At 56.4% G+C, this 27,978-nt stretch overlaps 4 protein-coding genes across 5 annotated transcripts; 1 reads left to right on the forward strand and 3 right to left on the reverse strand.

Moving 5' to 3' along the window:
• Window positions 1-2,989: 2,989 nt before the first annotated feature.
• VPS37D (VPS37D subunit of ESCRT-I) lies at window positions 2,990-7,343 on the reverse strand. The gene is made up of 4 exons (XM_069873883.1): window positions 7,221-7,343; window positions 4,093-4,264; window positions 3,673-3,755; window positions 2,990-3,565 (listed from the first exon to the last, which is right to left on the reverse strand). The coding sequence occupies exons 1-4, from the start codon at window positions 7,341-7,343 to the stop codon at window positions 3,080-3,082; spliced, it is 864 nt and encodes a 287-aa protein (XP_069729984.1). The 3' UTR covers window positions 2,990-3,079.
• A 1,634-nt stretch (window positions 7,344-8,977) lies between these two features.
• Window positions 8,978-14,763, reverse strand: LOC138729510 (fibrinogen-like protein 1-like protein). The gene is made up of 4 exons (XM_069873792.1): window positions 14,620-14,763; window positions 12,057-12,200; window positions 11,020-11,082; window positions 8,978-9,999 (listed from the first exon to the last, which is right to left on the reverse strand). The coding sequence occupies exons 1-4, from the start codon at window positions 14,621-14,623 to the stop codon at window positions 9,365-9,367; spliced, it is 846 nt and encodes a 281-aa protein (XP_069729893.1). The 5' UTR covers window positions 14,624-14,763; the 3' UTR covers window positions 8,978-9,364.
• A 3,204-nt stretch (window positions 14,764-17,967) lies between these two features.
• LOC138729621 (fibrinogen-like protein 1-like protein) lies at window positions 17,968-21,046 on the forward strand. The gene is made up of 3 exons (XM_069874008.1): window positions 17,968-18,108; window positions 18,889-19,008; window positions 20,263-21,046. The coding sequence occupies exons 1-3, from the start codon at window positions 18,105-18,107 to the stop codon at window positions 20,895-20,897; spliced, it is 759 nt and encodes a 252-aa protein (XP_069730109.1). The 5' UTR covers window positions 17,968-18,104; the 3' UTR covers window positions 20,898-21,046.
• Window positions 21,047-23,833: 2,787 nt separating this feature from the next.
• Window positions 23,834-27,480, reverse strand: LOC138729563 (fibrinogen-like protein 1-like protein). Of its 2 annotated transcripts, none has more exons than XM_069873885.1 (3): window positions 27,260-27,480; window positions 26,454-26,582; window positions 23,834-24,727 (listed from the first exon to the last, which is right to left on the reverse strand). In XM_069873885.1, the coding sequence occupies exons 1-3, from the start codon at window positions 27,324-27,326 to the stop codon at window positions 24,099-24,101; spliced, it is 825 nt and encodes a 274-aa protein (XP_069729986.1). In that variant the 5' UTR covers window positions 27,327-27,480; the 3' UTR covers window positions 23,834-24,098. The 2 variants fall into 2 exon arrangements, with proteins under 2 accessions (XP_069729986.1, XP_069729985.1); XM_069873884.1 differs by having other exon boundaries at window positions 26,454-26,585; window positions 27,260-27,478.
• Window positions 27,481-27,978: the final 498 nt, after the last annotated feature.

Here is a 27,978-nt window from a genome sequence, read left to right on the forward strand (position 1 = left end):
GCTTTGGAAAAGCAAGGGGTGAAGGGGCTGGGGAAGATCCCTACCTGCCCCTCGTGGGTTTGGCCGCGCAGCAGCTGGCAGGGGGGCTGATCTGGCCCCAGGCTGCTCCTTGGCCCCGTGCAGAAATGAATGCAAGCGCACGCCTGGTGCAAGGCTTCTTCCTCCTCCCTGGGGCAAGCGGGGGCACGGTGACCCCCCTCGACACGGCCCTCGACAGGCAGCATTCAGTGCACAGGGAGAGGCACAGTGCGGGCAAGGAGGGGAAGAGAGGAATCACCCTGCGCTGCTGCCAGCTCCTGCCTGTTGCCAATCACAGAATGGGTTGAGATGGAAAGGACCTTAAAGCCCATCCAGTCCCATGGCAGGGACACCTCCCACTGGATCAGGGGCTCCAAGCCCCATCCAACCTGGCCTTGAACACCTCCAGGGATGGGGCAGCCACCACTGCTCTGGGCAACCTGGGCCAGGGCCTCCCCACCCTCACAGCAAAACATTTCTGCCTAAGAACTCATCTCAATCTCCCCCCTTGCAGCTCAAAACCGTTCCCCTCATCCTCTCCCTGCCCACCGTGATCCAGAGCCCCTCCCCAGCTTTCCTGGAGCCCCTTTCAGCACTGGAAGCTGCTCTGAGGTCTCCCCACAGCCTTCTCTTCTCCAGGCTGAACAACCCCAACTCTCTCAGCCTGGCCTCCCATGGGAGATGTTCCAGCCTTTGGATCATCTCCGTGGCCTCCTCTGGACCCATTCCAACAGCTCCATGTCCTTCTTAGGTTGAGGACTCCAGAACTGAACTCGGGGCTCCAGGTGGGTCTCACTGGAGCGGAGCAGAGGGGCAGAATCCCCCCCTCGCCCTGCTGGCCACCCTTCTCTCGATGCAGCCCAGGACACGGCTGGCTGCCCTGTGCAGGACTTTGTCCTGTGGAACAGGCTGGAGCTGTGGTGTTGTGCTCACGCACACTCCCCACCACGGCCACTGCAACAAGGAAGGAAGGGTCTGTCTCCTCTCCTGGGGCGATACCTGCTCCAAATTGAACAGGACCAGCTCCAGGACTGGAGGAACCTCCCCAGGGCAGGGCCTTGCCTTGCTTGACAGCTTCTCAGCGGATAAAGGACCTTGGCTGAAGTGAGGTGGTGGCCAGCTCAGCAGGACTGCGGGGATGCCAGGACCTGCCCACTGCTGCCTGAGCTGGGCAGGAGCCTGGGGGATCTGCAGGGCTCCTCCGGACAGAAAACCATCCAGGACCACAGCAGCCCAGCCCAGTTTTGTTCTTTGGACCATGACTTTTAGTGCTATGGGCTCAGGTGGGACACACCCTCCCTGGGCTGGAGAGAGGAAGCTGTTCACATTGAGAGCTCACATTTGCCCTTGACTCCGTACCTGCTCAAGGCCAGGGAAGTTTGTCCTGGACCTGGTGACTGAAAATGCTGGTAAATCAAGTCTCTAAGACTTGTTTTGGAGTGTTAGAAAGCAAGCATCCTTTATCAGGGCTGGGCAGCACGAGGCAGTGATCTCCATTGGTCGTGTGCAGCCAGACAAGAGCTGGCACAGAAGAGATCTCTGCTTACATGCACACGGATACATTTTCCCAGAAATCTTACGCCCATTCTATTACTTTCCAAGGTCTAATTTTAATGTTTGTTGTGAACTTCACAACAGTCAAAGCTCTCACTAATTTGGAGCTTTGGAGCCAGCTCTGCCTGACCTTGGATTTGAGATGGGGAAAGACCCCAAACAGGTGGTTACAGGATTGTTCAGCATAGATCCCACCGAACACAAGGTGTTACCATCTCCAAAGAATGAACAGTGGCTGGGAAAATACTCATTTGAAAGAAAACATGCTGTCAGAGGCACATTCTATCTAACTTTAAAAAATGCAGTTACTGAGATGAAACTGAACTCTAGCTTAAACAAAAAAAAAAATAATCCACTTCTTGTAATAGTAATGACCTCTTGTATCAACAGACCCATGCAGCATCGCCTGGGCCTGCCCAGCCCTGGGGAGCCGAGCAGGGCAGGTGCTGCCTGGAGCCCCCCTGGTTGTGCCTGGCTGGTTTTCATAGAATCACGGAATCACCAGGTTGGAAAGAACTCATCGAGTCCAGCCATTCCCATCAATCACTAACCCATGTCCCTCAGCACCTCGTCCACCCGTCCCTTAAACCCCTCCAGGGAAGGGGACTCAACCCCCTCCCTGGGCAGCCTCTGCCAGTGACCAATCACCCTTTCCGTGAAAAATTTTTTCCTGATGTCCAGCCTGAACCTCCCCTGGTGGAGCTTGAGGCCATTCCCTATCATCCTGTCCCCTGTCACTTGGGAGAAGAGCCCAGCTCCCTCCTCTCCACAACCTCCTTTCAGGGAGTTGGAGAGAGCAATGAGGTCTCCCCTCAGCCTCCTCTTCTCCAGGCTAAACACCCCCAGCTCTCTCAGCCGCTCCTCTTGTTCTCCAGCCCCCTCACCAGCTTTGTTGCTCTTCTCTGGACTCGTTCCAGAGCCTCAACATCCTTCTTGTGGTGAGGGGCCCAGAACTGAACACAGGATTCGAGGAGCGGTCTCACCAGTGCCGAGTCCAGAGGGAGAAGAACCTCCCTGGACCTGCTGGCCACAACGTTTCTGATCCAAGCCAAGATGCCATTGGCCTTCTTGGCCACGTGGGCACACAGATAACACAGAGTGTGGAAAAGAGCCTTTATTTGGAAAGCAGGTGGTGCCCAGCACTTTCGGGCCCCCTTCCCTGCTGTCTCCCACCTCACCGAGCCCACTGACATCCCTCCAACCCACCCACCCCCACCTCCTGGCCCTGTTCCTCTTGCTGTGGATGCAGAGACCTCCCTCCCCAGCAGCTTCCCATGTAGAGAACCCCCTGCCCAGCCACGGCACCCACCCCATCCCACCCTGACCCAGCATCTCCACCCCTCTGTGAGCACCTACCCCTGTGCCAGCCCCAGAGACACCGCAGCCCCGCGGAGCTGAGCCTCCACCATGCACCCTCCACCCCCTATGCTCCCAAACCAGGGGGTTCCTTCACCATCCCCCTGGAGGCACGGGGACAGGAGCAGGGACATCTCCTCTCCTTGCCCGGCTACCGGTGCGGAGGCTCCTGCTTCTGGTGTTGCTGCTGCTGTTTGCGGGAGCGATGGGGGCTGAGCAGGGGGATGTGTCCGAGGAGGCGCAGGGGTGAACCCAGGCTGGGGATTTTGGAGCAGGGAGCTGCTGGCTGGTGTCCTAGGGCTGGGAGATGATGCTTGGGAGGCCCGGTTGGCATGGCAAAGGGCACAACAGCCTCCGAGGGGATAAGAAAGGCGGGCACGAAGCCATAGGACAGATCAAAAGCTTTAGGGGCTGCTCCACACCGCAGTGGGGCAAGGTGGGCTGGTGCTGGGCTAGCCAGGGCACCTGGGCGCCCCGTGGGAGCCGCGGGGTCCCTGCCCACCTGCTCCTTCTGCAGCAGCTCCTGCAGTTTCTCCAGCTGCGTCCGGCAGATGTGGGAGCGTGTGCGGCTCTGGCAGAAGGACTCCAGGAAGGACTCGAGGGGCAGGTCCTGGGCCAGGAACTGCTCTACCTGTGCCTGCAGTGGGACAGCATCAAGCCAAGAGAGCCGTGGGACCACAGCGGGAGCCCAAATGGCTGAGCCCCTTCCCTGCCCCTTCTCCAGGGAGGTCTCGTCTGACTCACCTCTGACTCAGCCTCAGAAGCATCAAGCTTCTCCTGGAGCTGGTCTAGGGCTTTCTGCGGGCTCCACTTCTCCAGGTACGACTCTGCATTGGGAGGGGACACGACTGCCAACAAACATCCCCCCTGGACATCCTCCACTGCTGGAGCTGCGGTTTTTCCCATCCCCAAGCATCAGTGTGTCCCTAACCCCGCTCCTGAACTGAAAGAGCCCCAAACACATCCCTGGAGCCACCTGCTCTGCAAGGTCTGCATCCCACCGCAGCACCAGTCCCAGCCAAGAGCTGGCTCTGTCACAGGTAGCATCGCCCCTAAGTTCTCCTGATCTAGCCATTTCCTGGGGCTGGTTCAAGTGCACTGAGCCCACCCAGGTCCCGTTGTTAATGTGGGTCGCTCTGGCTGTTCCACATCCATCCTGCTCACCCAGGCGCTGCTGCTTGTCCCAACACGCCTCTCGGATCTCCTGCAGCTCCTGGTACTTGATGGCTAGAGAAGCTTTGCCGTCCTCCAGCCGCGGGCGCAGGGACAGGTTCACCTTGGCCTGGGTGCAGTTTGAAGCCAAACACATCTCCCGCTCCAGCTGCAGACTCTGAAACTGGGGAAGGGGACATAGGTGTGGGAGTCATACTGGGAGAATCATAGAATCACTAGGTTGGAAAGGACCAACAGGATCATCGAGTCCAACCATTCCCATCAATCACTAAACCATGTCCCTCAGCACCTCGTCCACCCGTCCCTTAAACCCCTCCAGGGAAGGTGACTCAACCCCCTCCCTGGGCAGCCTCTGCCAGCGACCAATCACCCTTTCCATGAAATATTTTTTCCTAATGTCCAGCCTGAACCTCCCCTGGTGGAGCTTGAGGCCATTCCCTCTCGTCCTGTCCCCTGTCACTTGGGAGAAGAGCCCAGCTCCCTCCTCTCCACAACCTCCTTTCAGGCAGTTGGAGAGAGCAATGAGGTCTCCCCTCAGCCTCCTCTTCTGCAGGATAAACACCCCCAGCTCTCTCAGCCGCTCCTCTTGTTCTCCAGCCCCTTCACCATCTTTGTTGCTCTTCTCTGGACTCGCTTCAGAGCCTCAACATCCTTCTTGTGGTGAGGGGCCCAGAACTGAACACAAGATTCGAGGAGCGGTCTCACCAGTGCCAAGTACAGAGGGAGAAGAACCTCCCAATAGGATGAGGTTCAACAAGGCCAAGTGCCAGGTGATGTGCTCGGGACACAACAACCCCACACAACGCTCCAGACTGGGGAAGAGCAGCTGGAAAGCTGCTTGGCAGAGAAGGACCTGGGGGTGTTGGTCAACAACAGGTGAACATGAGCCAGCAGTGGCCCAGGTGGCCAAGAAGGCCAACAGCATCCTGGCTTGGATCAGCCCTGGTGTGGCCAGCAGGAGTAAGGAAGGGATCGTCCCCCTGCACTCAGAGCTGGTGATGCCACATCTTGAACCCTGGGTTCAGTTTTGGGCCCCTCACTCCAAAACAGACATTAAGGGGCTTGAGCTCGTCCAGAGAAGGGAACGGAGCTGGGGAAGGGGCTGGAGAACAGGGGCTGTGGGGGTGGCTGAGGGACCTGGGGCTGTTTGGAGAAGAGAAGGCTGAGGGGAGACCTCATCACTCTCTGCAGCTCCCAGAAGGAAGGTTGTGGTGAGGTGGGTATCAGTCTCTTCTCCCAGATAACAAGCGATAGGATGAGAGGGAATGGCCTCAAGTTGCGCCAGCAGAGGTTTAGATGGAATATTATAGAAAATTCCTTCCCTAGAAGGGTTCCCAGGCACTGGCAGAAGCTGCCCTGGGAAGTGTTGGAGTTCCCATCCCTGAAGGGATTTATAAGACAGGTGGGCAAGGTGCTCGGAGATGGGTTAGTATTGCACAGGTACAGTTGGTCTAATGGCCTCAAGCTCCACCAGGGGAGGTTCAGGCTGCATATCAGGAAAAAATTTTTCACAGAAAGGGTCATTGGGCACTGGCAGAGGCTGCCCAGGGAGGGGGTTGAGTCACCTTCCCTGGAGGGGTTTAAGGGATGGGTGGATGAGGTGCTGAGGGACATGGGTTAGTGATTGATGGGAATGGTTGGACTCGATTTGGTGGCCCCGCTCTGGGTTTTGGAAGCCAGAGGCTTCTTGGTGGGCGATGGCTGCTGAAATCCTGAGCACTGTCCAGTGCAGCCCCTTCCTGAGCATCACCTGGGACCCCAACTCAGCCCGGGGAGGGGTTTTGCTCCCCTAGATCTCAGGGCAGTAAGAGCATCAGGGGCAGCAGCGGTGGCCCAGCTCGATTTGGTGGCCCAAGTATGATGGGAGGGCGATGGCTGCTGGAACCCTGAGCATCACCCAGGCAGCCCCACCCCGAACATCTCCCGGGACCCCCACCCAGCCAGGGGGCTCCGCTGCTGCCCCAGATCTGAGTGCAGCGAGAGCAGTGTTGGTGGCCCATCTCGGGGTTTTGGTGGTCTGAGGCTGCTTGGTGGGTGGTGGCTGCTGAAACCATCACCTGGGCAGCCCCAGAGCCCCAGGATTTTGGGTACCTGAGGGGAACCAAGTGAGCAGCGGTGCCAGGGATGGGGGGGTGATGGCAGGGGCTGAGGGATGATGGCAGAGCCTGAGGGGGATGGAAGGGACCGAGGGGTGATGGAAGGGCCCGGGGGGTGATGGAAGGGACAGGGGGGTGATGGACGGGACAGGGGTGGGGGGCGATGGCAGAGACTGAGAGACTGGGGGGTGATGGTGGGGCCAGGGGACGATGCATAGGACTGAGGCAGGGGGGGATGCAAGGCTCTGGGGGCCAAGGGCAGGGACTGGGGGTGTGATGGCAGGGACTAGGGGGTGATGGAAGGGATGGGGGGCAATGGCAGGGACTGGGGGGGCGATGCAAGGAACCGAGGGACCCAGGGGTGATGGAAGGGGCCAGGGAATGATGCAAGGGACGGGGTGGGGGATGGATGCAAGGCTCTGGGGGCCATGGGCCGGGACCATGGGCAGGGACTGAGGGGGCGATGGTAGGGACTGAGGGCTGAGGGACCGGGGGATGATGGCAGGGGCCAGGGGACGATGCAAAGGACTAAGGGGGAGGGATGCAAGGCTCTGGGGGTGATGGCAGGGAGCAGGGTGTGATGGAAGGGGCTGGGGGGCGATGCAAGGGACTGAGGGGGCAATGGCAGGGACTTGGGGGTCGATGGCAGAGACTGGGCAGTGATGCAAGGGACTGAGGGACCCGGGGAGGATGGAAGGGACTGGGGGGCGATGGAGGGGGCCAGGGAATGATGCAAGGGACGGGGCGGAGATGGATGCAAGGCTCTGGAGGCCATGGGCAGGGACTGGGGTGTGATGGTGGGGATTGGGGGCAATGGAAGGGACTGGGGGGGGCAATGGAAGGGACTGGGGGGGGATGCAAGGGACCGAGGGACCCGGGGGCGATGGAAGGGACTGCGGTGTGATGGAAGGGGCCAGCGAATGATGCAAGGGACACGGGGGGGGAGGGATGCAAGGCTCTGGAGGCCATGGGCAGGGACTGAGGGGGTGATGGCAGAGACTGGGGGACCGGGGGGTGCGGTACCTTCCTGCAGAGCCGGGCTGCCCGCTGCAGCCGCCGCTCGTCCTGCAGCAGCGCCCGCAGCTGCGCGGTGCTGAGCGCCCCGAAGCGGCGCGGGGAGCCGGGCGGGACCGGGGCGCGGGACATGGGCACCGGCACGGGGGCACCGGGGCTACCGCAGCCCCCCGAGCCCGCCGGGAGCCGCCCCGAGCCCCGACACCGAGCGGCGCCCGCGCCACGGCTGGTGGCAACCGGGACTGCACCGGGAGGGACCCGGGGGAGCCCCGCAATGCACCGGGAGAGACCCACTCTGCACCCTGTGAGCCCCCGCTGCACCGGGAGAGCCCCGGGAGAGCCGGGACTGCACCGGGAGGGACCCGAGAGAGCCCCGCAATGCACCGGGAGAAACCCAGGATAGCCCCGACTGCACCCTGTGAGCCCCGACTGTACCGGGAGAGACCCAGGAGAGCCCCGATTGCACCGAGAGAGCCCCGACTGCACCGGGAGAGCCCCAGGATAGCCCCGACTGCACCCTGTGAGCCCCGACTGTACCGGGAGAGACCCAGAAGAGCCCCGACTGCACCCTGTGAGCCCCGCACTGCACCGGGAGAGACCCAGGAGAGCCCCGCACTGCACCGAGAGAGCCCCGACTGCACCGGGAGAGACCCAGGAGAGCCCCGCAATGCACCGAGAGAGACCTGACTGCACCGGGAGAGACCCACTCTGCACCCTGTGAGCCCCGGCTGCACCGGGAGAGCCCCGACTGCACCGGGAGGGACCCGAGAGAGCCCCGCAGTGCACCGGGAGAGCCCCGACTGCACCGGGAGAGACCCAGGAGAGCCCCCGACTGCACCCTGTGAGCCCCGCACTGCACCGGGAGAGCCCCGGGAGAGGCCCGACTGCACCGGCAGAGCCGGGGCTGCACCGGGAGAGCCTTGCACTGCACCAGGAGAGCCCCGCAGTACACCGGGAGAGCCCTGGGAGAGCCCCGATTGCACCAGGAGAGCCCCGACTACATTGGGAGAGCCCGCACTGCATCCCACATTGCACTCTGCATTGCACCCCACATTCCATCGCGTGTGCATCTTGTAGTGCACCCTGTGCGCACCCCGCATTGCACCCAGCAATGCACCCCGTGTGCACCTCACATTGCAGCGTGTGAGCCCCCACATTGCAGCGTGTGAGCCCCACATTGTAGTGTGAGCCCCACATTGCAGCGTGAGCCCCACATTGCATTGTGTGAGCCCCACATTGTAGTGTGAGCCCCACATTGTAGTGTGAGCCCCACATTGCAGCGTGTGAGCCCCACATTGCATTGTGTGAGCCCCACATTGTAGTGTGAGCCCCACATTGCAGCATGTGAGCCCCACATTGCAGCGTGTGAGCCCCACATTGCATTGTGTAAGCCCCATGCTGCACCCCACATTGCCCCTCGCCCCGTGCCGTTTGTACCCCACCTTGCACACCGCAGTGCCCATCCCACCTCACACCCCACTGCGTGTGCCCCACACCCCGCTGCATGCATCCCGAACTGCGAATGTGGCGATGCTGGGGGACGATGTTCCCCCCGTGACAGGTCCCTTCCGAGCCCTCCCGTGCAGATCTCAGGTCCTTCACCTCAACATAACTCGATTTCATGTTCTCACATCTGTTGCTGCAAGCATCGCCCCGGCCTTTAACCCTCCATACACCCCAAGACTCCAAGCCCAGCACCTCCCCCATGATCTCTTGTCTCAGGGGAGCCCATCAGAGACACAGAACAGACGTTCATTAGTGGCGAATGAGCTCAAGGAAGCAAATTTATTGGGATGCTTTGGCAGGCACAGAGTATACGGGCATTGTGGCATGTAGCTTTTTTCTCTTGCTGTGAGTTCCGGAGGCAGCTGTGAAACTCTGATGAAAAGTCCCTCCAGGACTGAGGGTCCTCCTCCCGCAGGTGGAAAGCACAGATTTCCCAAGTGATTTGTTTATTCTTGATTATGAACTTAATACCAAGGAATCATTAGCAAGCACGGGGGAAAGGGCTGAGCAGAGGGAGAGCCTGCACTCAGAAAAGGGAATCTCACTAACCCCTCCTTCCCTCGGGCTCCTCTGCTCTCCAGAAAGGCTCAAGCTCTTTGGCCATGCACAACGAGAGCATCCAGTGTGAGCAGGAGGGGGAAGAAGCACTAACAGTACGCAGCTGGTTTGATGAGGATAAGGGAGGACTTGCAGTTCCCTTTGCAGAGGTTGCCCCAGGTCAGACCACCCTTGAAATTCAGCCGTACAGAATAACACGCCGAGTACCACCACCCGCCCTCATAGCTGTAGGCACAGTTCCTACTGTAAGTGTCCTGATCCCGATCCTTGGTGGAGAACTTCATGTTGTCTTGCATGGTGTTGGGATTGTCTGAGGTCATGGCATCCCCAGCCGTTCCCGAGTACGCTCCCAGCCGCAGCCGGTAGCCGTGGGGCTCATCTTCCACGCTGAAGAGGTTGTAGTCTGCGATGTGGATGACGTCTTTGGAGTCCTGGATGACAAACCTGACCTGGTAGACCTTCTGCTTGGAGATCTGATAGATGTACTCAGTGCCCAGCCAGTACTCGGTGCGCACGTTGCCGAAGCCGTACTTGTAGGTGCTCCAGGACTCAGCCCAAGTGACTGGTGTGTCTTTCTGGTTCCTCTGGATGACTGTCCAGCCCCCGTTTGTCACGTTCATCTCGCAGTAAACCACGAGGTGGTGGAGCCCTTTTGGCTGGATGATGTAGACACCACTGTGGCTGCCAGCAGGGAGCTCGCTGCAGTCCTTGGGCCAACCTGGGGCTGGAAACAGACAGTTACTAAATCCCATGACAAAAAAAGCACCTGGAAGCACCTCATATTTCTTTTGTGCCTGTATCCTTTTGCACACACGCTCTTGGGCTGTATTCCTGCCACGTGCTCACAGGGATGAATCAAACCCTTCAACTGATCAGTGCAAGAGCTGAGCTTCATATCTTCATGGAATCATAGAGTGGTTCAGGTTGGAAAGGACCTTAAAGCCCATCTAGTTCCACCCCTGCCAGGGGCAGGGACACCTCCCACTGGATCAGGGGCTCCAAGCCCCATCCAACCTGGCCTTGAACCCCTCCAGGGATGGGGCAGCCACCACTGCTCTGGGCAACCTGGGCCAGGGCCTCCCCACCCTCACAGCAAAACTTTTCTTCCCAAGATCTCATCTCAATCTCCCCTCTTGCAGCTCAAAAACATTCCCCCTCATCCTCTCCCTGCCCTCCCTGATCCAGAGCCCCTCCCCAGCTTTCCTGGAGCCCCTTTCAGCACTGGAAGCTGCTCTAAGATCTTCCCGCAGCCTTCTCTTCTCCAGGCTGAACAACCCCAACTCTCTCAGCCTGGCCTCGTACAGGAGGTTCTCCAGCCCTTGGATCATCTCTGTGACCTCCTCTGGACTCGCTCCAACAGCTCCATGTCCTCCCCGTGCTGAGAACTCCAGAACTGGGTGTAGGGCTCCAGGTGAGGTCTCATAAGAGCAGAGTAGAGGGGCAGAATTCTGTCCCTTGCCCTGTGGGTCACACTTCCTTTATCACTTTCCAGATTGGGTCTTTAGGTGGAAAATTCCACATGCTAAATAACCTCATCAACTATGGAGTGCAGGACATGGTTGGCAATAGAGTCTCCCCAAGGTTATGAACTGTGGTATCTTTGCAGCCTATCAGAAAAATCAACATCTTTCCTGGGAGGACCTAGGGCACACACATGATAAGGTCTAAGGTGACTGAGAGCTTCTCATGAGATCAGCAATGGCAAAACCTGATGAGCAGATGTACTCCTTGAGAAGAGACTTACCACGGGCTGCTGGTCGGCGAGGACCAATGTCTCTGGCCTGTCGAACGTGTTGGCCATCATTGCCTGAATAAACAAGAACAGAGGAGACAGGAGTGAGTACTGAGAGCGCACATCAAATGCCTGCTGGAAGAGCATCATCTTCTCAATAAGATTTTCCTGTCTTTCTGTGGCTCCTAATTTCAGAGGGACTTAGCCATTTCAGATATCAGACAGTTGGTGGTTTGGTGGAATTTTCATGGTGTTAGAATGGGGCAGATGCCTCCTTGGTGAGAAGTAGTTGGGCACACAGTGTGGGTGAACGACCCCGAATGTTGGTGGCACCACTGGAGAGATTAGAGACTCATAGAATCATAGAACGTTCTGAGTTGGAAGGGACCCACAAGGATCCTTAAGTCCAACTCCTATCCCTGCACAGGACACCCCAACATTCACACCGTGGGGCTGAGGGCCTTGGCCAAACACTTCTGGAATATTGTCAGCCCTGGTGCCGTGACTGCTTCCCTGGGAGCTGTTCCAGGGCTCCACCACCCTCTGGGGGAAGAACCTTCTCCTCATGTCCAACCTAACCCTGCCCTGGCACAGCTTCCTGCCATTCCCTCGGCTCCTCTCCTTGGTCCCCAGAGAGAAGAGCTCAGCGCCTGCTCCTCCTCCTTTGCATGTGAGGAAGATGGTCATTAAAGTGCAGTAGAAGCAATTAGGAAGGGACTCAGGGAGAAGGGAGATTAGAGAGGGTTGAAATGTGTGATCAGACACAAGAAAACTCGTGCAAGTCTCTGGAGTTGAGAGAGGGGCTCTATTCACCTGGGTGAGAAGGGAATTTGATGGGGGTTTCGGGAAGAGACTTCCTGCCAGACAACAGAAGAGGCAGGCAGCAAGCAGAGGAGGACTCTGAGCCTCCATCTCATTGGCATTGCCCACACATAAGAGCAGCATTTAATTCTTTCTCCATGTCACAGGGGTCTGGTGAGGCTGGTGAGGGGGTCTGGGTAGGGTCTGAGAGAACATGACCTTGTTTGCCTTCCCCCTGGTGCACTCACCATTCTGGGAGGACTCTGGGGGGACATTCAAAATTTCGTCCACCGTGCCGTTGAAGAGATGCAAGTTTCTTATGTCAATGGCAGGAAGAGATGCTGCCAGGGCCAGCAGGGAGGTGAAAAGCAGGAGGCAAAGGCGCTGGGTAGCTGAAATGGGAGAAAAGAAGACTGAAATGAGCTATTGAGAGCCATAAATCCCATCTACTTGCAGATTAAAATAGGAAAACAAACCTCTACGTGTAGAGGTCCCTCTTGGATCTATCAGCCCCAGTTCACTCCTTTAGATGTGCTGTCACATACCCAATTACAGGAGTCCTTAGCTGGTGACACCTGCTGGTGGGGGGTTTGAGGCATGAAAAACTCATCCAAACCCCAAGTGACTGTAAATCAGAATTCTCTGTAAAATCCTGGTCTCAGGGGCTGGAGATAACAAGCAGGGTGAGCATGGAGGGAGGAACCCCGTTCTGTCTCAGGTCCCATCATGCTCCTATGATGCACTCCCAGTGTAAACTGGGACTCCACCTGCCTCCGGGCCAGGTTTGTGAGCAGGAAGGACCCAAATGTCTGGGTAGGAACAAGCCCCAGGCAGGACCATGGGTGTTCTCTGATCTGTCTGGGAGCAGCAGGACTGAGAGTCAACACAATCTTTCAGGAATTACTGCCTGGCTGGTGCAAACAATCTCCTTTACATGGTTCCATGGCTACTTCAGGATGTCCAGATATAGCCAGCTGTTCCGTTCTTGTTCAGAGCAACCAGGAAAACCAGTGCACTTGTGCAATATTAAATCTAAATAAAGTAACAGAAGGTCTATCATGATTCCTAGAGAGCAGAGCATTGTCGAGGCACCTGCTCATGGGGAAATCGCTTTGTGAGATGACAGATGTAGCTCACCCTGGCAGATCACCACTGCAATCCCTCCACTGCTTGAAAAGGAGCAGAGCCAAACCCATCACACTGCTCTGAGCTACCTGCATTTGGCACCATTCCCTGAGACGACTGAGAGGGAAGAAAACCAACGATGCTGGCCTGGAAGGGCTGTGAGTGATTGCAGCCACCCTAGAGACAAGCACCCTGTTCTGGGAACACTCAGAGCCATCCCAGTCATTTGTGCTGGTTGTGGTTTTACACCAAAGGTCTTTTAATCCCACTTCAGTTCAATTGATTTGCTTCTCAATTCCTACCTAACATTTTGTGTCTTGATACGCTTCTGCATAGAGGCGTGTTTAAAGAATCACAGAATGCTTTGGGTTGGAAGGGACTTTTACAGGTCACCCAGTCCAACCCCCCTGTAGGGGCAGGGGCATCTTTAACCACATCAGGTTGCTCAGAGCCCTGTCCAGCTTGAACTTGAATGTTTCCAGGGACATGTCTTCTTTAGGCCACCAGAGAAGCAATGCTCCCTCCACTGCTGCCCCATTCCCCAGTATTGTACCTTGAGTAAGAATACAGAATCTTTGAATGCTTTGGATTGGAAAGGACCTCAAAGCTCATCCAGTCCCACCCCTGCCATGGGCAGGGGCACCTCCCACTGGATCAGGGGCTCCAAGCCCCATCCAACCTGGCCTTGAACCCCTCCAGGGATGGGGCAGCCACCACTGCTCTGGGCAACCTGGGCCAGGGCCTCCCCACCCTCACAGCAAAACATTTCTCCTTAAGATCTCATCTCAATCTCCCCTCTTGCAGCTCAAAACTGTTCCCCTCGACCTCTCCCTGCCCTCCCTGATCCAGAGTCCCTCCCCAGCTTTCCTGGAGCCCCTTTCAGCTCTGGAAGCTGCTCTGAGGTCTCCCTGCAGCCTTCTCTTCTCCAGGCTGAACAGCCCCAACTCTCTCAGCCTGGCCTCTAGAAAATCCATTTTCTATTCTAAGATATTTGGTTACTCAGAGAACTGAAAATTGCAAAGAACATTTGGTAAATATGAAGCTTGTAAAACAAGCACTCCAGGGAAGAACTGGAACAGCCTGACAGCAGCTGAACAGGCAGATTCCTGCTCCAATTCCCAGCCCAGGGCAGAGGGAGCCCAGCCGATGTAATAGACTGAGCACTGGGGTGACCGGGGTGTGGGGAGAAGGGGAACCTGCAGAAGGCAATGTCCTAGGATGCCCTGGGACTCTCAGCCACACAAAATCATAGAATCATAGAATCACCAGGTTGGAAAGGACCCACCAGATCATCGAGTCCAGCCATTCCCATCAATCACTAACCCATGTCCCTCAGCACCTCGTCCACCCGTCCCTTAAACCCCTCCAGGGAAGGGGACTCAACCCCCTCCCTGGGCAGCCTCTGCCAGTGACCAATGACCCTTTCCGTGAAAAATTTTTTCCTAATGTCCAGCCTAAACCTCCCCTGGTGGAGCTTGAGGCCATTCCCTCTCATCCTGTCCCCTGTCCCTTGGGAGAAGAGCCCAGCTCCCTCCTCTCCACAACCTCCTTTCAGGTAGTTGTAGAGAGCAATGAGGTCTCCCCTCAGCCTCCTCTTCTCCAGGCTAAACAACTCCAGCTCTCTCAGCCGTTCCTCATAAGGCCAGTGATGCCATCCACTCCCATCCCATCCCATCCCATCCTCACCCATGCCGTCTCTGCAGGGACGCTGTGGAGCGTGAAGCCAAGCCGTTTTGGCTTGGTTGGAGGGGTGTCAACCCTGAAAGTTATAGGGCTCAGCAGGCGAGGGGGTGGAGGCACAAGACCCAAACCACAGCACGTGTCCTCTGTTTGGCAACCAGACCAGTGGTTCGTGGTTTATTTGCTCTCTCTCATTACGTGCTGTGTCCTCGGACAATGAAGGCTGTGTCTCACAAAGGTGAAGGGCTTTCTTCAGAGTCAAAACAAATAATTCAATGCCAATAAGTGATTGCCTTTAACCAGCCGCGATTTAAGTGCCTGGCTGCCCCTCAGCCTGCCCTGGCAGGGCTTCCCCAGGGAACGGCATCGTAAGTAAATACCCAGCTAACTTTCCTCCTCTTGGATGGACATCAAACATCAGGTGTAAATCGCTCTCTCCAGAGCAGGCAATGAGTCCAACAGCCCCTGGGAACCCCATTAGACCCTTCAGGAAAGAGGTACTCTAGTGTTCCAGGCAAATTGCGTGCCCGGCTTCAGAAAGTGCCACTCCAGATGCCCCCTGACGTGCCTGGTCTGCCACAACTGGGCTGCTACTTGTGCAACGTGTGCTGTGGTCTCCCCTGGCATCACGGCCCTTGCAGCAGTCACAAGGGTGTTTGGGTTATCGTGATGTGACACAGACGTAAAATAGTCTGATTTCATGCCCCTCTCTGCTATGATGAGTGCTCACACCATGGGTTTTGTAGAGAAAATGCCAGACCATCCTTTCCCTGGGGATTCATGCCCACAGCATTATGGTTTGAGGACTCCTGTACCCCAGCATCCACCTAGTGCTAGATGGGACAAGATGGCCAGAGCCTGTGGAGGAGCAGGCTGGACTTTCAGAGTCACGGAATCACAGAATGCCCTGAGTCGGAAGGGATCCACAAGGGTCATCAAGTCCAGCTCCTGTCCCTGCACAGGACACCCCAACATTCACACCGTGGGGCTGAGGGCCTTGACCAAACACTTCTGGAATATTGTCAGCCTTGGTGCCGTGACTGCTTCCCTGGGAGCTGTTCCAGGGCTCCACCACCCTCTGGGGGAAGAACCTTCTCCTCATGTCCAACCTAACCCTCCCCTGGCACAGCTCCCTGCCATTCCCTCGGCTCCTCTCCTTGGTCCCCAGAGAGAAGAGCTCAGCGCCTGCTCCTCCTCCTCCCTGTGTGAGGAACCTGCAGAGTGTGATGAGGTCTCCCCTCAGTCTCCTCCAGGCTGAACAGACCCAGGGACTTCAGCCTCTCCTCACACTCTTCCCCTCCAAACCTTCCCCAGCTCTGTGCCCTCCTCAGGACGCTCTCCAGTACCTTCAGATCCTTTTTATCCCGTGTCGCCCAGAACTGCCCCCAGTGCTCAAGGTGGGGCTGCCCCAGAGCGGGACAATCCCCTCCCTGTCCCGGCTGGCGCTGCCGTGCTGGATGCACCCGGGACATGGTTTCCCTCTTGGCTGCCCGGGCGCTGCTGGCTCATGGTCAACTTGTTGTCACCCAGCACCCCAGGTCCCTTTCCACAGGGCTGCTCTCGAGTTTGCTGGCAGCACAGCTGCCTGGTGGTGGATGCTCTTCTCCCTCATGCCCTCTCCCTCATACCCCACCCTTTGTCTGGTGTTTGGGTTAGGTTATGCTAAGCAAACACAGGGAAGACCACAGAGGGGATTTCTCTGAAACCCCAGCTCTGCCCTGGGCCCAGCTCCTGCCCAGTGCATGTGTGACATCGGAAGAGCCAGAGTCGTGGCACAGAGCTGTTCATTACTGCATCTGGGAAAATGCAGCTGGGAGAGTGAGTGAAGGGATTGTTCACTTCCATGTATGAGACAGCTGGAACGCTGTGTCCTGCATAGGGTTCCCCCATACACCACAGCAACTAAAACTTCAGCAGGAGTCCAGCTGAAACTAACCAGGCAGTCGAGGCAGGAGCACGCTGCGTATGTGGACAGGCTGAGAAAGGTGCACTGGTTCAGCAAGGGGAGTCACAGAATCAGAGAATAGTTTGGGTCAGAAGGGACCTCAAAGCCCATCCACTTCCAAACCCTGCTGTGGGACACCTCCCACTGGATCAGGGGCTCCAAGCCCCATCCAACCTGGCCTTGAACCCCTCCAGGGATGGGGCAGCCACCACTGCTCTGGGCAACCTGGGCCAGGGACTCCCCACACTCACAGCAAAATATTTCTGCCTAAGATCTCATTATAATCTCCCCTCTTGCAGCTCAAAACCATCCCCTCTTGTCCTATCCTTGCCCTCCCTGACCCAGGCCCTCTCCCTAGGGTCCTTCTTCTCAGGGCTGCTTGAGCCCTGCTTCCTCCATGGACTTGGGAGTCCAGCTTTTATGATTCTCCCAAACTAAATGAAGCTGCGGAGAAAGGCACCTAACCTCTAACCAAGCAAGCAGGCGTGAGATCTAAGGGTTCAGATGGAAGCCAATTCTGGAATCCCTTACCTTGGAGAGGTCTGGATGACACTGTCCATCCAGACCTGCAAATTGCACTGCTTGACGTGGGCTCCTGCAACGTGTAAAGTCTGGTAGGAGCCTCAGCTTGACACTGGCTTGCTGTGAACACCAGGTTTAAACCTGTGTCACAAACAAAACATCAGGTCAGTAGGCTACTAAAACTAACATAGGAGAAGAAAGTAGAAGGGTCACATCTTTATCCTCTTAAAACTGGCTTGAAAATCAGATGGAGGTGTCTGCACCTTCTGGAATGAAGAGCAGCCATCCCAAACAATCTCTCCTGAGAACATTTTGCTTCTTAGAGGGAACAACCCCTGATGGACGTTTGTGGGGCTAGGAGTGGGTCTGCAGGGTATCACCAGACCAAGTCAAGGATTGGGAAGGAGGATGGCAAAGGGATCTCTGGTTGTTACCTGGAGCCCTTGCTCTCCCCTCAGAGCTCATGGGCTGGAGTGCCGGGGGACACTGTGTATAGAGGGACTGCTGCCAGCCCAGTGACTTAACTCATTGATCCTGAAGTGGTGGAGAGTTACCAAGCAGGCACGTCTTGTCCCCTTCTTTCCAAGGTTACCTTTGGGATTAGGCACACAGGAGCCCTAATGTCTCCTCCATTGCTGGTTTCTGTGTTTAAGTCCTTAAAAAGTTGGGTCTCTCCACTTTGCTTTCATCGTGGCTCTCCAGAATTTGCTCCAAGTAGGCAATTCACGTGTAATGTTTGTGTAGCTGGGAGAGCCAATAATTGAAATCCCTCACCATGGAGGGGGCTATTTTGTAATTCTCTGGCTGGAAGGGCATGCCCCCTTCCCCTCGGGGGGTTCGGTTGTGCTGTCATGGGATCTGAAAAGCTCTCGAGTCGCAATCTGCAAGTGCCTCCTTGTGCTTCCACAAATAACCAGCGTGAACGCAAGTGGGTGTGTGGGGTGCCTATAAAGTCACGGCGGAAAGCTCGTCATGGGAGGGTGCACCACCGGGTTCCTGCTGTCTGCTCGGCCCTTCTGCTGCGATGGGTGAGTTCTCTTCCCAGCAGCACACTGCGTTCTGGGGTGCTGCTGGGCTCCAACAAGACGTGACCGGGGTGAGTATAACACATGGTGATCAGCAGGACAGCAGCTGTGACCTCACCTGGGTGACACCTGCTGCCAGGCACCCTGGTACCTGAAGGGACGCAAGCCCAAAGCACCAAATGACACGTATATTTGGTGCCAGCCCGTGCTTTCCCCAGGCTGCCCATGGCCTGTGTTCCCGTGTCCTGACAAGAGAAGGTAACACGGAGATCTAGATTTCAGCTTGGTCACTTCCCTTCCTGACCAACGCTTGAGGCAGATGTTGTCGCACAGAGGTCGTTTCCCAGGCTTGACAGCATCTCCCCCAGTAACTGAGCCAGGGAGTCGGGGTTTCCCAGAATCTGGTTTCCCACGAGCTGTCATTGGGCTTGAGTGGCTTGTCTAAATGGTTTAAGCATGTATACCTCAAAAGGAACTATTTATTGTGATACCTCTCCTCTGACAAACTACTCTCTGCAGATCTAGCTGTGTCATTGTCCTCTCGTAGCTACTCTTGGGCTGGATGTTCTGAGAACAGATTGGCAGGTTGCTGTCTGGAGCAGGGAAGGGGCTGATCAGGAGGGTGACAAAGCCATTTCTCACCTCACGTCACTCCTGTGGGGACAGAGCCTGCACCAAAGCCGCAGCTCCCACCACCCTGGGAGCTCCAGCCTGGCCCTGCTCTGCCTCCCCTGGTCGGAGCCGCCCGGGGATCCTGATGGTGATGGGCACTTTCCTCCCCAGGGCTCCAGGCCGGGACACATCGTCTCCATAGAGACTTTGTCCTTCTACCCATTGTGGTGGGGATGTTTCTCCTCTGTGCAAGCGCTGGCCCAGCAACACCCACTCCCAGCTCCCGGAATGGTAAGTGTGGAACGGCTGCAGGGCACCAGCTGGCATCGAGGCACAGAGCAGGGGACTGTCTCCCTAGCTCAGCACCTGCTGAGCACTAGGAAGACCAGCCAGCAACCAGGCTGATGCCCAACAAAAGAACCGGTTGCCCAGAGCAGTGGTGGCTGCCCCATCCCTGGAGGGGTTCAAGGCCAGGTTGGATGGGGCTTGGAGCCCCTGATCCAGTGGGAGGTGTCCCTGCCCATGGCAGGGGTGGGACTGGATGGGCTTTGAGGTCCCTTCTGACCCAAATCACTCTGTGATTCTATGGCTTGCCAGCTAATCAGCCTGACACCAGTCAAGCCACCATCACCTGCTTGGTGGCTCCATGCTGAAACCAAGGGGTTTTTTTGCTCACGCACTTGGCAGGATCCCTCTGCCATACCTGTGTCTTTCTACCTTTCAGTTACAGGCAAGATCCTCCCACTCAGGAGGATGTTTTCTAGCTCTCGTTGGATTAGGAATATTCCCTTCCTCACTGTGTTACACTCCCTGCCAGTCCTGTGTGCCCGAGAAAAACAATTTCATGGGCTGAATCAGAATTACCCTCAGCAAATTGTCCCTCGTCAGACACAAAACAGGAAAAACAAATGAGATGGCAAATTAGTTTGGCAAGTAAGTCATGACAGATCAGCCCAGCTAAGAGGCCACCTGCAAGAAGCTGGGAGAAGACATCCTCGTGAGATCAAGGTAGAACAGAACCTTCCTGTACAAGGCCATGACTTCCAGGGAAAGGATAAATTTTCATTACATATCCTTCCTCAGCAGAGCATTTAGGACACTTCCGATCCCTGCAAGCACTGCATCTGAATATATGAAGCGCCTTGTGTGAGGGCCAGATATATTTCATAGAATCACAGAATCATAGAATCACCAGGTTGGAAAAGACCCACTGGAGCATCGAGTCCAACCATTTGGAGGACATCACTGGCATCTGGAAGATGTTCCCCTCCTCTTTTCTTGGCCAGATGCATTAGAGGGTTCCAAATGGAATAGCAAGTCATGAGAAAGAGATCCTAGGGCTCTTGCCAGGGTCACTGTTTCAGTGTCTTAGATGAGCCAGAGGATAAACGACTCTACACTGCAGAGCAGACCACAAACAAACCCAGCTTCTTTTATCCTTAGTCCTCCCTCCCCTGCAGGAGTTTCTTATTGCCCTGACAGACTCATATGATCCCTTTCTCTCCCTCCCTCCCCAAACCATGTTTGCTCCCGCTGCTGTTGCAGGGTTCCCACCGGATTGCAGCCGCCTCCGCAAGAACAGCCCCAGCGGGGTGTACGTCATCCAGCCAGCAAAGTCCCCCCCACGGGTGGTGTGGTGTGACATGGACACCGAAGGCAAGGGCTGGACAGTGGTGCAGAGAAACTCTTACGACACTGAGCTCATGTGGAAGCAATCTTGGACCACCTACAAGTACGGCTTTGGGAACGTGCAGAGCGATTACTGGCTGGGCACCGAGTACCTGCACCTCCTGACCCAGCAGGGCACCTACAAGGTTCGCTTCATTGTGAGGAACAAAGCCAACGTCACCCATTACGCTGAGTACGACATCTTCAGGGTGGAGAGCGAGGCCAGCGGGTACCCGCTGCGGCTGGGCCGCTTTTCTGGTGATGGGGACGACTATCTGACCAGCTACTACCCCAAGAAGGGGGGCATACACGACAACATGAAGTTCAGCACGACCGACAAGGACCAGGACCAGTACAGTGGCAACTGCGCCAACAGCTACGGGGGCTGGTGGTACGACCGGTGCCACAACGTCCTGCTCAATGCCAAAAAACAAATCCTTTGGCCAGGATTCTGTGATAAGGGCGACTGCTCATCTTCCCTCATCCTGGTCAAACCCACAGACGTGTGCTGACCGTGCCACCGCTCCCAGCCTCCCGGGAGTTTGGGGCAATGCCACCGTCCCCAGCTCAGCGCCCCGTTCCCATGCCTGCCAGCAGTCCCTGCCAGTCCCAATGCACATCATGTGCTGCCCACAGCTCCCGCACCATCCCCAGCTCAAGCACAGCGGCTCCGGGGCTCAGGAACAACTTCCCAGAGCCCTGGACATGCAGGCAGCTTTGCCCAGTGCCGCGGTGCTGGCCGGCACAGGGACAGAGGTGCTGGTTTGGGGTGGGCGCATCCACTCCTGTCCTGGTGAGGAGGAGACGGTGCGAGTTCCCGTCCCTGTGCGATCGGTGCATCCCTGCTTTGCCCCAGCTCTGCTCCCTCCCTGGGCCCCACGTGCCCCCCAGCTCTGCAATAAACCCTGGAGCCAGACCTTGCTGCCTGGTGTCTGCCTGCCGCCGTGACTCTGCACAGACGTGTGGGAGGCTCACTCTGTCCAGTCTCCAGGGGGATGAACCTGAGGGAAAGTAGGTGTATTATGCCCCATCCCTGGAGTGGTTCAAGGCCAGGTTGGATGGGGCTTGGAGCCCCTGATCCAGTGGTAGGTGTCCCTGCCCATGGCAGGGGGTGGAACTGGGTGGGCTTTGAGATCCTTTCCAACCCAAACCATCCCATGGTTCTATGATTATGCAGGTCCTCTCCCAGGCAAGGAGACCCACCTGCCCCAGGGATGCCAGATCTCCATGGAACACACAGAGCTCACATCTCCCAGAACAGTGTGGTGGGTGCTGGTTTCAAGCTGATTTGCTCAGCCAGTGCTCCGTTAGGCTGGCTGTGGAGCTAATTCTGCTCCCAGGCTGAGGTGGTGTACAGCTCATGTGATGTTCAGGGGTTTTGTACTGTTTTTTTTCTGAAATATCTCAATGTCCAATAGTGAAAGATCTGACAATGATTTCACCTGCAGCCACCTGTCCCCAGATCAGCGCATACCATGAATCATAGAATCATAGAATCATAGAATCATAGAATCATAGAATCATAGAATAACCAGGTTGGAAGAGACCCACCGGCTCATCGAGTCCAACCATTCCTATCAAACACTAAACCATGTCCCTCAGCACCTCATCCACCCGTCCCTTAAACACCTCCAGGGAAGGTGACTCAACCACCTCCCTGGGCAGCCTCTGCCAGTGCCCAATGACCCTTTCTGTGAAGAATTTTTTCCTAATGTCCAGCCTAAACCTCCCCTGGCGGAGCTTGAGGCCATTCCCTCTTGTCCTGTCCCCTGTCACTTGGGAGAAGAGGCCAGCACACAACCTCCTTTCAGGTAGTTATAGCTCCTCTCCCTTTGATACCGACACTGTGCATGGTTAATCATGGACTCATAGAATTCTCTGGGTTGGAAGGGAACTTTACAGGTCATCCAGCCCAAACCCCTGCGGAAGCACAGAGATCTCACCACCCCTGCAGCAAGCCCGTATGGACCCAAGCTGATCCAGGGCTCTTGATACCCTGGGATCCCTGCCACGTCTGACTGCCCCAGCTCTTAAACCTGCCCTGGATCTGCAGTGCTGTTGTCCCTTTCTTCCCTGTCCACTCTTCCTGTTACCTCCCAAGGCCTGGGCCAGCATTCCCAAGGTTAGGAAGACAGGATGATGCTGGCCTGGTCTGCTGTCTCTGGCCAGCTCCAGGTCATGGCTGGTAGGGATGAACCAAGTTGATGCTTCCCTTGTGCCCTCAGTGCTTGCTCCTGGCCAGGTGGCACCGCATTCCCTTTGTAAAAGATCCCCACCTTGAAACCCAACGCTCTTCTTTAAGTGAAAGTTTTGTCTTTAATTCCTTGTTTGAGTGTCTTCCCTTTGAAAAATCTTTTCTTACTGCACAAGGAGCCTCAGGTTTGCTCCAGGTAAGGAACTGGCTGCAGCTGCAAGAAGTTCCCAACAAATGCACCTGGGTTGGGGCAATCCCGAGCACAATCAGAGCCTGGGTGGAGAACGGATAGGGAGCAGCCCTGAAGAGAAGGACTGGGGGTGCTGGGGGAGGAAAAGCTCTACAGGAACCGGCGATGGGTGCTCACAGCCCAGAAACCAACCGTGTCCTGGGCTGCATCCAAGGAAGAGGGACCAGCAGGGAGGGAGGGGATTCTGCCCCTCTGCTCCCCTCAGTGAGACCCACCTGGAGCCCTGCGTCCAGTTCTGGAGTCCTCAGCACAGGGAGGACATGGAGCTGTTGGAGCGAGGCCAGAGGAGGCCATGGAGATGATGTGAGGGCTGGAGAACCTCCCGTGGGAGGCCAGGCTGAGAGAGTTGGGGTTGTTGAGCCTGGAGAAGAGAAGGCTGCGGGGAGACCTCAGAGCAGCTTCCAGTGCTGAAAGGGGCTCCAGGAAAGCTGGGGAGGGGCTCTGGATCAGGGAGAGCAGGGAGAGGTTGAGGGGAATGGTTCTGAGCTGCAAGAGGGAGATTGAGATGAGATCTTGGGGAGGAATGTTTTGCTGTGAGGATGGGGAGGCCCTGGCCCAGGCTGCCCAGAGCAGTGGTGGCTGCCTCATCCCTGGAGGGGTTCAAGGCCAGGTTGGATGGGGCTTGGAGCCCCTGATCCAGTGGGAGGTGTCCCTGCCCATGGCAGGGGTGGGACTGGATGGGCTTTGATGTCTCTTCTGACCCAACCCATTCCATGATTCTATGAAATGAAGGATGTTTGTGCCTCCCTGTGCAAGTTCTGAATGCAATTTTTCTCTGCAGGCTGATCCCAGACTGCAGCAGGTGTTGGGGGATGAGGGGGTGGCCATCCTGGGCTCAGAGCGGTTCAGATCAGTTTGGTTAATGATGAGTGATTTCTGCTGAAGCCATCTACCCCCGCAAAGCAAAAATGGAATAAGACCTTTCTGTATCAGGAGAGTTTTAGTTTTCTGAGTGCCATTTCCTCTCCCCCCCTCCCCCCACCATCCTCTTCACTAAAGGAACATGCTGGGAAAACAGTGTTTATACAAACTTGTTCTAACAGTGATCTCTAAAAACCCACCACAGGTGAAAGATCAGACAAAGCAAGGGGCTTTGCTGCTTCTCAAGAGAAGAGCAAAAGAAAACAGCTCTTGATCTACAGGAACAACTCTTTTCACACCCAGCCAGGAAAACAGGCTCAGCAGGGTCTGTACAGGTATCCATACCTGCTTACCAGTAGGGTACTGGTCTGGCCATGTGGCCAGCGCAGAGAAGAAGAGGAAGGAGCACTAATGGTCCGCAGCTGGTTTGATGAGGATGGCAGAACCTTTGCAGTTCCCGCTGCAGAGGCTGCCCCACGTTATGGCCCCTTTGACATTCAGCTGTACGGAATAACACGCCGAGTACCACCACCCACCCCCGTAGCTGTAGGCACAGTTCCTTCTGTACGTGTCCTGGTCCCGGTCCTTTGTGGAGAACTTCATGTTGTTGTGCACCTTCCTGGGATTGTCGGAATCCATGGCATCCCCCGCCGTCCCCGAGTACGTCCCCAGCCGCAGCCGGTAGCCCTGGGACTCGTCGTCCAGGCTGAAGAGGTTGTAGTCTGCAAACCAGACGTTGTTTGTGGCATCCCAGATGACAAACCTGACCTGGTAGACCTTCTGCTTGGTGATCTGGTGGATGTATTCGGTGCCCAGCCAGTAGTCGGTGCGCACGTCCCCAAAGCCGTACTTGTAGGTGCGCCAGGACTCGGCCCAGGTGATCTCCGTGTCCTGGTGGTTCCTCTGGACGACCGTCCAGCCCCCGTCCATCATATCCATCTCACAGAACACCACGATGGGGTGAAGTCCTGCGGGCTCGATGGCGTAGACACCGCTGGGGCTGCCAGCGGGGATCTCACTGCAGTCCTTGGGCTGACCTTGGGCAGGAGAGAGGGTTATTTAACAGAGGTCTGTGCAACAGAACAAGAACATCTTTCACCCCGTGGCAGGAGAGGGATTTCTGGCCAGAGTACCTGGTGGGCAGTCAGCTGTCCTAGCCCAGAGAACACAATGTGCTTGGCTGCAGTAGAGCGTGAGTGGCCTCAGCCCTCTGCTCCTCTTCCATATAGGACATCTGAGAGGAGGCAGCCCCAGTGAAAGGCCCCAGACCTACTGGGCTATGCTGGTATCAGGCCAAGAGACTGATAAGGACACTAGTGAAGTCCTTTGGGTCTCCTGAAAAAGGGATTGTGTCACTAAAACAGGGTCACACAGAGGAGGAAGGTGAAGATAACCCTAGCCCTGCCTGTTATTGAGGGAACAGGAGAAAAATGACCTCTTCACAGAATCACACAGAATCACCAGGTTGGGAAAGACCCACCCGATCATTGAGTCCAACCATTCCCATCAGTCACTAAACAACGTCCCTCAGCACCTTGTCCACCTGTCCCTTAAACCCCTCCAGGGAAGGTGACTCAAACCCCTCCCTGGGCAGCCTCTGCCAGTGCCCGATGACCCTTTCCGTGAAAAAGTTTTTCCTGATGTCCAGCCTGAACCTCCCCTGGTGGAGCTTGAGGCCATTCCCTCTTGTCCTGTCCCCCGTCACTTGGGAGAAGAGCCCAGCTCCCTCCTCTCCACAACCTCCTTTCAGGGAGTTGTAGAGAGCAATGAGGTCTCCCCTCAGCCTCCTCTTCTCCAGGCTAAACACCCCCAGCTCTCTCAGCCGCTCCTCTTGTTCTCCAGCCCCTTCCCCAGCTTCGTTGCTCTTCTCTGGACTCGCTCCAGAGCCTCAACATCCTTCTTGTGGTGAGGGGCCCAGAACTGAACACAGGATTCGAGGAGCGGTCTCACCAGTGCCGAGTCCAGAGGGAGAAGAACCTCCCTGGCCCTGCTGGCCACGCCGTTTCTGATCCAAGCCAAGATGCCATTGGCCTTCTTGGCCACCTGGGCCACGGCTGGCTCATGTTCAGTCCCTGTCAACCAACACCCCCAGGTCCTTCTCCTACAGGCAGCTTTCCAGCCAGACTTCTCCTAGTCTGTAGCTGCTCAGGGTTGTTGTGCCCCAAGTGCAGGACCTGGCATTTGGCCTTGTTAAACCTCATCCCATTGGTCTCAGCTCAGCGGTGCAGACAAGCACACAGACACCCTCACCATCTGCACAGCACATCCACACACACATGCACACACAGCACTGCAGCCTGCGGTTGGCTACACCTCCTCACATCCACCATCCTCCATCCAGGAGCAGGACCAGTTCTAGGGATGGTGCAGGGCCCTTCCCCACCCAGGACTGGCTGCCCATGAGCACACAACGCCGCATCCCCGCTGTGGTGTTAGGTGTGGTCTCCCCACGCCTTCAGCTCGCTTGCTGCAAGATGCTCCACTGCAGCTGAGCTCATCCTGCCAGATGGACAGACCTCCTCTCCCGAGCCAAGCAAAGCCTGGGATTGATGCTGCAACTCCCCAGCCCACCTGCCTGCAGATAGTACGGAGGTGGGACTTGGATCTAAGGCATCATAACGCACCCTCTCCCAGTTGCTGTTTGACCAACCCTACTCTGGCCCAGGACATGGGCTGGGGCTGTTCACCAGCCAAGGCCGAGCCAGACCAAGGAACAAAAAGTGTTTGGTGAGAGCACTGTAATGCCCATGGACTTCTACCTACTGGTTTTCTTCAGAGCACTCGCCAAAGTGTTGGAGGGAGATTTCTTGAAGATGTTTAGCGGTTGGATATGCATGGAGCAGCTTGTGGGAGCCAAGAACAGCACGCAAGCAAGGAGTAGAAGGCACTGGGCTGCTAGAAAGAGAAAAGATGGAGAAAAGATCAAACATGACCCTCCCTCCAGAGAGACAGGAAATCATAGAATCATGGAATGGTTTGGATCAGAAGGCATCTTAAAACCCATCCAGATCCAGCCCCCGCCATGAGAAGGGGCACCTCCCACTGGATCAGGTTGCTCAAAGCCTCATTCAACTTGGCCTTGGACACCTCCAGGGATGGGGCAGCCACCACTGCTCTGGGCACCCTGGGGCAGCTCTGCACAGCGTAACAACCGTAGGAGATATGGGAGCGCACTGAGCATGCTGGGCAGCATCAGAGCGTTCCATGCAAGCTGGAAAGCTGGCCACAATGCCTCACCCCTTTTGCCCAAGGGGTCGATAACCTTGCCTTTTCCCTTAAGCACCTCCTGAAAAGTCATGCAGGAGACAGTTTTGGGTCAGTGGTGCAAAGAACCCAACAACCCCCTGAGCCAAGTTTCATTTCTGGCCCCTGAAGTAGGGCACTGGCTGGAGTGAACCAGAAGGCACCAGCTGCTGGTGTTCAGAGGGGTGCAAGCCCTTAGAAGGCTCTGATGCCACCGCTCCCCATCAGTGTGTGAGGACCAGTCCCTCTCCCCATGGCTGGGTCGCCTGGTGCATGATTCTCCCATCGCTAGCAAGGAGCACAGTGCTTCCCAGCCCCAGACTCACCCATGGTGTCCCTGCAGGAATCCTCTCCGCAGCGCAAAGCTGTGGAGTGGCAGCTCTCACAGGGCATTTGTAGTGCCCTCTGCAGTGGGTGGGGTGAGTGGGTCCTACCCTCTCTCCCAGCTTGCTTTCTCCTGGAGGAAGGAATCAGGCTGAGTTTCCTTTGTGCCCTTAGAAAGCACAAGCCAAGATGAAAATGCCTGTGGTTGCAGTTCCACAGCTTCCTGAGCTGCAAAGAAAATAACCCCTGGGCCACCAAGAGTCCTTTTAGTCCTCTTCAGTGGGTGCTTAGCTTCTTGGATGGAATTTTCCCCAGGAACAGCATAGTTGGGGAGCTTTGAAGAGTGCAGCTCAGTAAATAAACACTTGAATGCCAGTCACTAACTGGAGTGGAGAGCAAACACCGGGGCTGTCCCCACCTTGCACCATTCCAGCTGCCAGGTTCTTGTTCAGCACGACTTGGCAAACCCAGCTCAGCTCTCGGTGGGGAAGTGTGAGCAGCCCAGGGATTCCTAGACAGTTTGAACCATAGACTGTTCTGAGTTGGAAGGGACCCACAAGGATCATCGAGTCTGATTTCTGTACCTGCACAGGACAACCCCAACATTCACACCCTGTTCCTCCTCGTCCTCTCCCTGATCCAGAGCCCCTCCCCAGCTTTCCTGGAGCCCCTTTCAGCACTGGAAGCTGCTCTAAGGTCTCCCCACAGCCTTCTCTTCTCC

This window comes from Phaenicophaeus curvirostris, chromosome 21, assembly GCF_032191515.1.
Source record: "Phaenicophaeus curvirostris isolate KB17595 chromosome 21, BPBGC_Pcur_1.0, whole genome shotgun sequence".
NCBI lineage: Eukaryota > Metazoa > Chordata > Aves > Cuculiformes > Cuculidae > Phaenicophaeus > Phaenicophaeus curvirostris.

Coding starts and splice junctions, on each gene's coding strand:
- VPS37D (XM_069873883.1), bottom strand. CDS start 7,343: ATGTCCCGCGCCCCGGTCCCGCCCGGCTCCCCGCGCCGCTTCGGGGCG. Junction 4,265..7,220: donor CAGCCCGGCTCTGCAGGAAG/GTACCGCACCCC, acceptor CCCCTTCCCCAG/TTTCAGAGTCTGCAGCTGGA. Junction 3,566..3,672: donor CTTCTGAGGCTGAGTCAGAG/GTGAGTCAGACG, acceptor GTCCCACTGCAG/GCACAGGTAGAGCAGTTCCT.
- LOC138729510 (XM_069873792.1), bottom strand. Junction 11,083..12,056: donor CCCAGAGTCCTCCCAGAATG/GTGAGTGCACCA, acceptor TTGTTTATTCAG/GCAATGATGGCCAACACGTT. Junction 10,000..11,019: donor TCGCCGACCAGCAGCCCGTG/GTAAGTCTCTTC, acceptor GTCTGTTTCCAG/CCCCAGGTTGGCCCAAGGAC.
- LOC138729621 (XM_069874008.1), top strand. Junction 19,009..20,262: donor CACTCCCAGCTCCCGGAATG/GTAAGTGTGGAA, acceptor CTGCTGTTGCAG/GGTTCCCACCGGATTGCAGC.
- LOC138729563 (XM_069873884.1), bottom strand. CDS start 27,326: ATGCCCTGTGAGAGCTGCCACTCCACAGCTTTGCGCTGCGGAGAGGAT. Junction 26,586..27,259: donor TTCCTGCAGGGACACCATGG/GTGAGTCTGGGG, acceptor TTCTCTTTCTAG/CAGCCCAGTGCCTTCTACTC. Junction 24,728..26,453: donor GAGTGCTCTGAAGAAAACCA/GTAGGTAGAAGT, acceptor CTCCTGCCCAAG/GTCAGCCCAAGGACTGCAGT.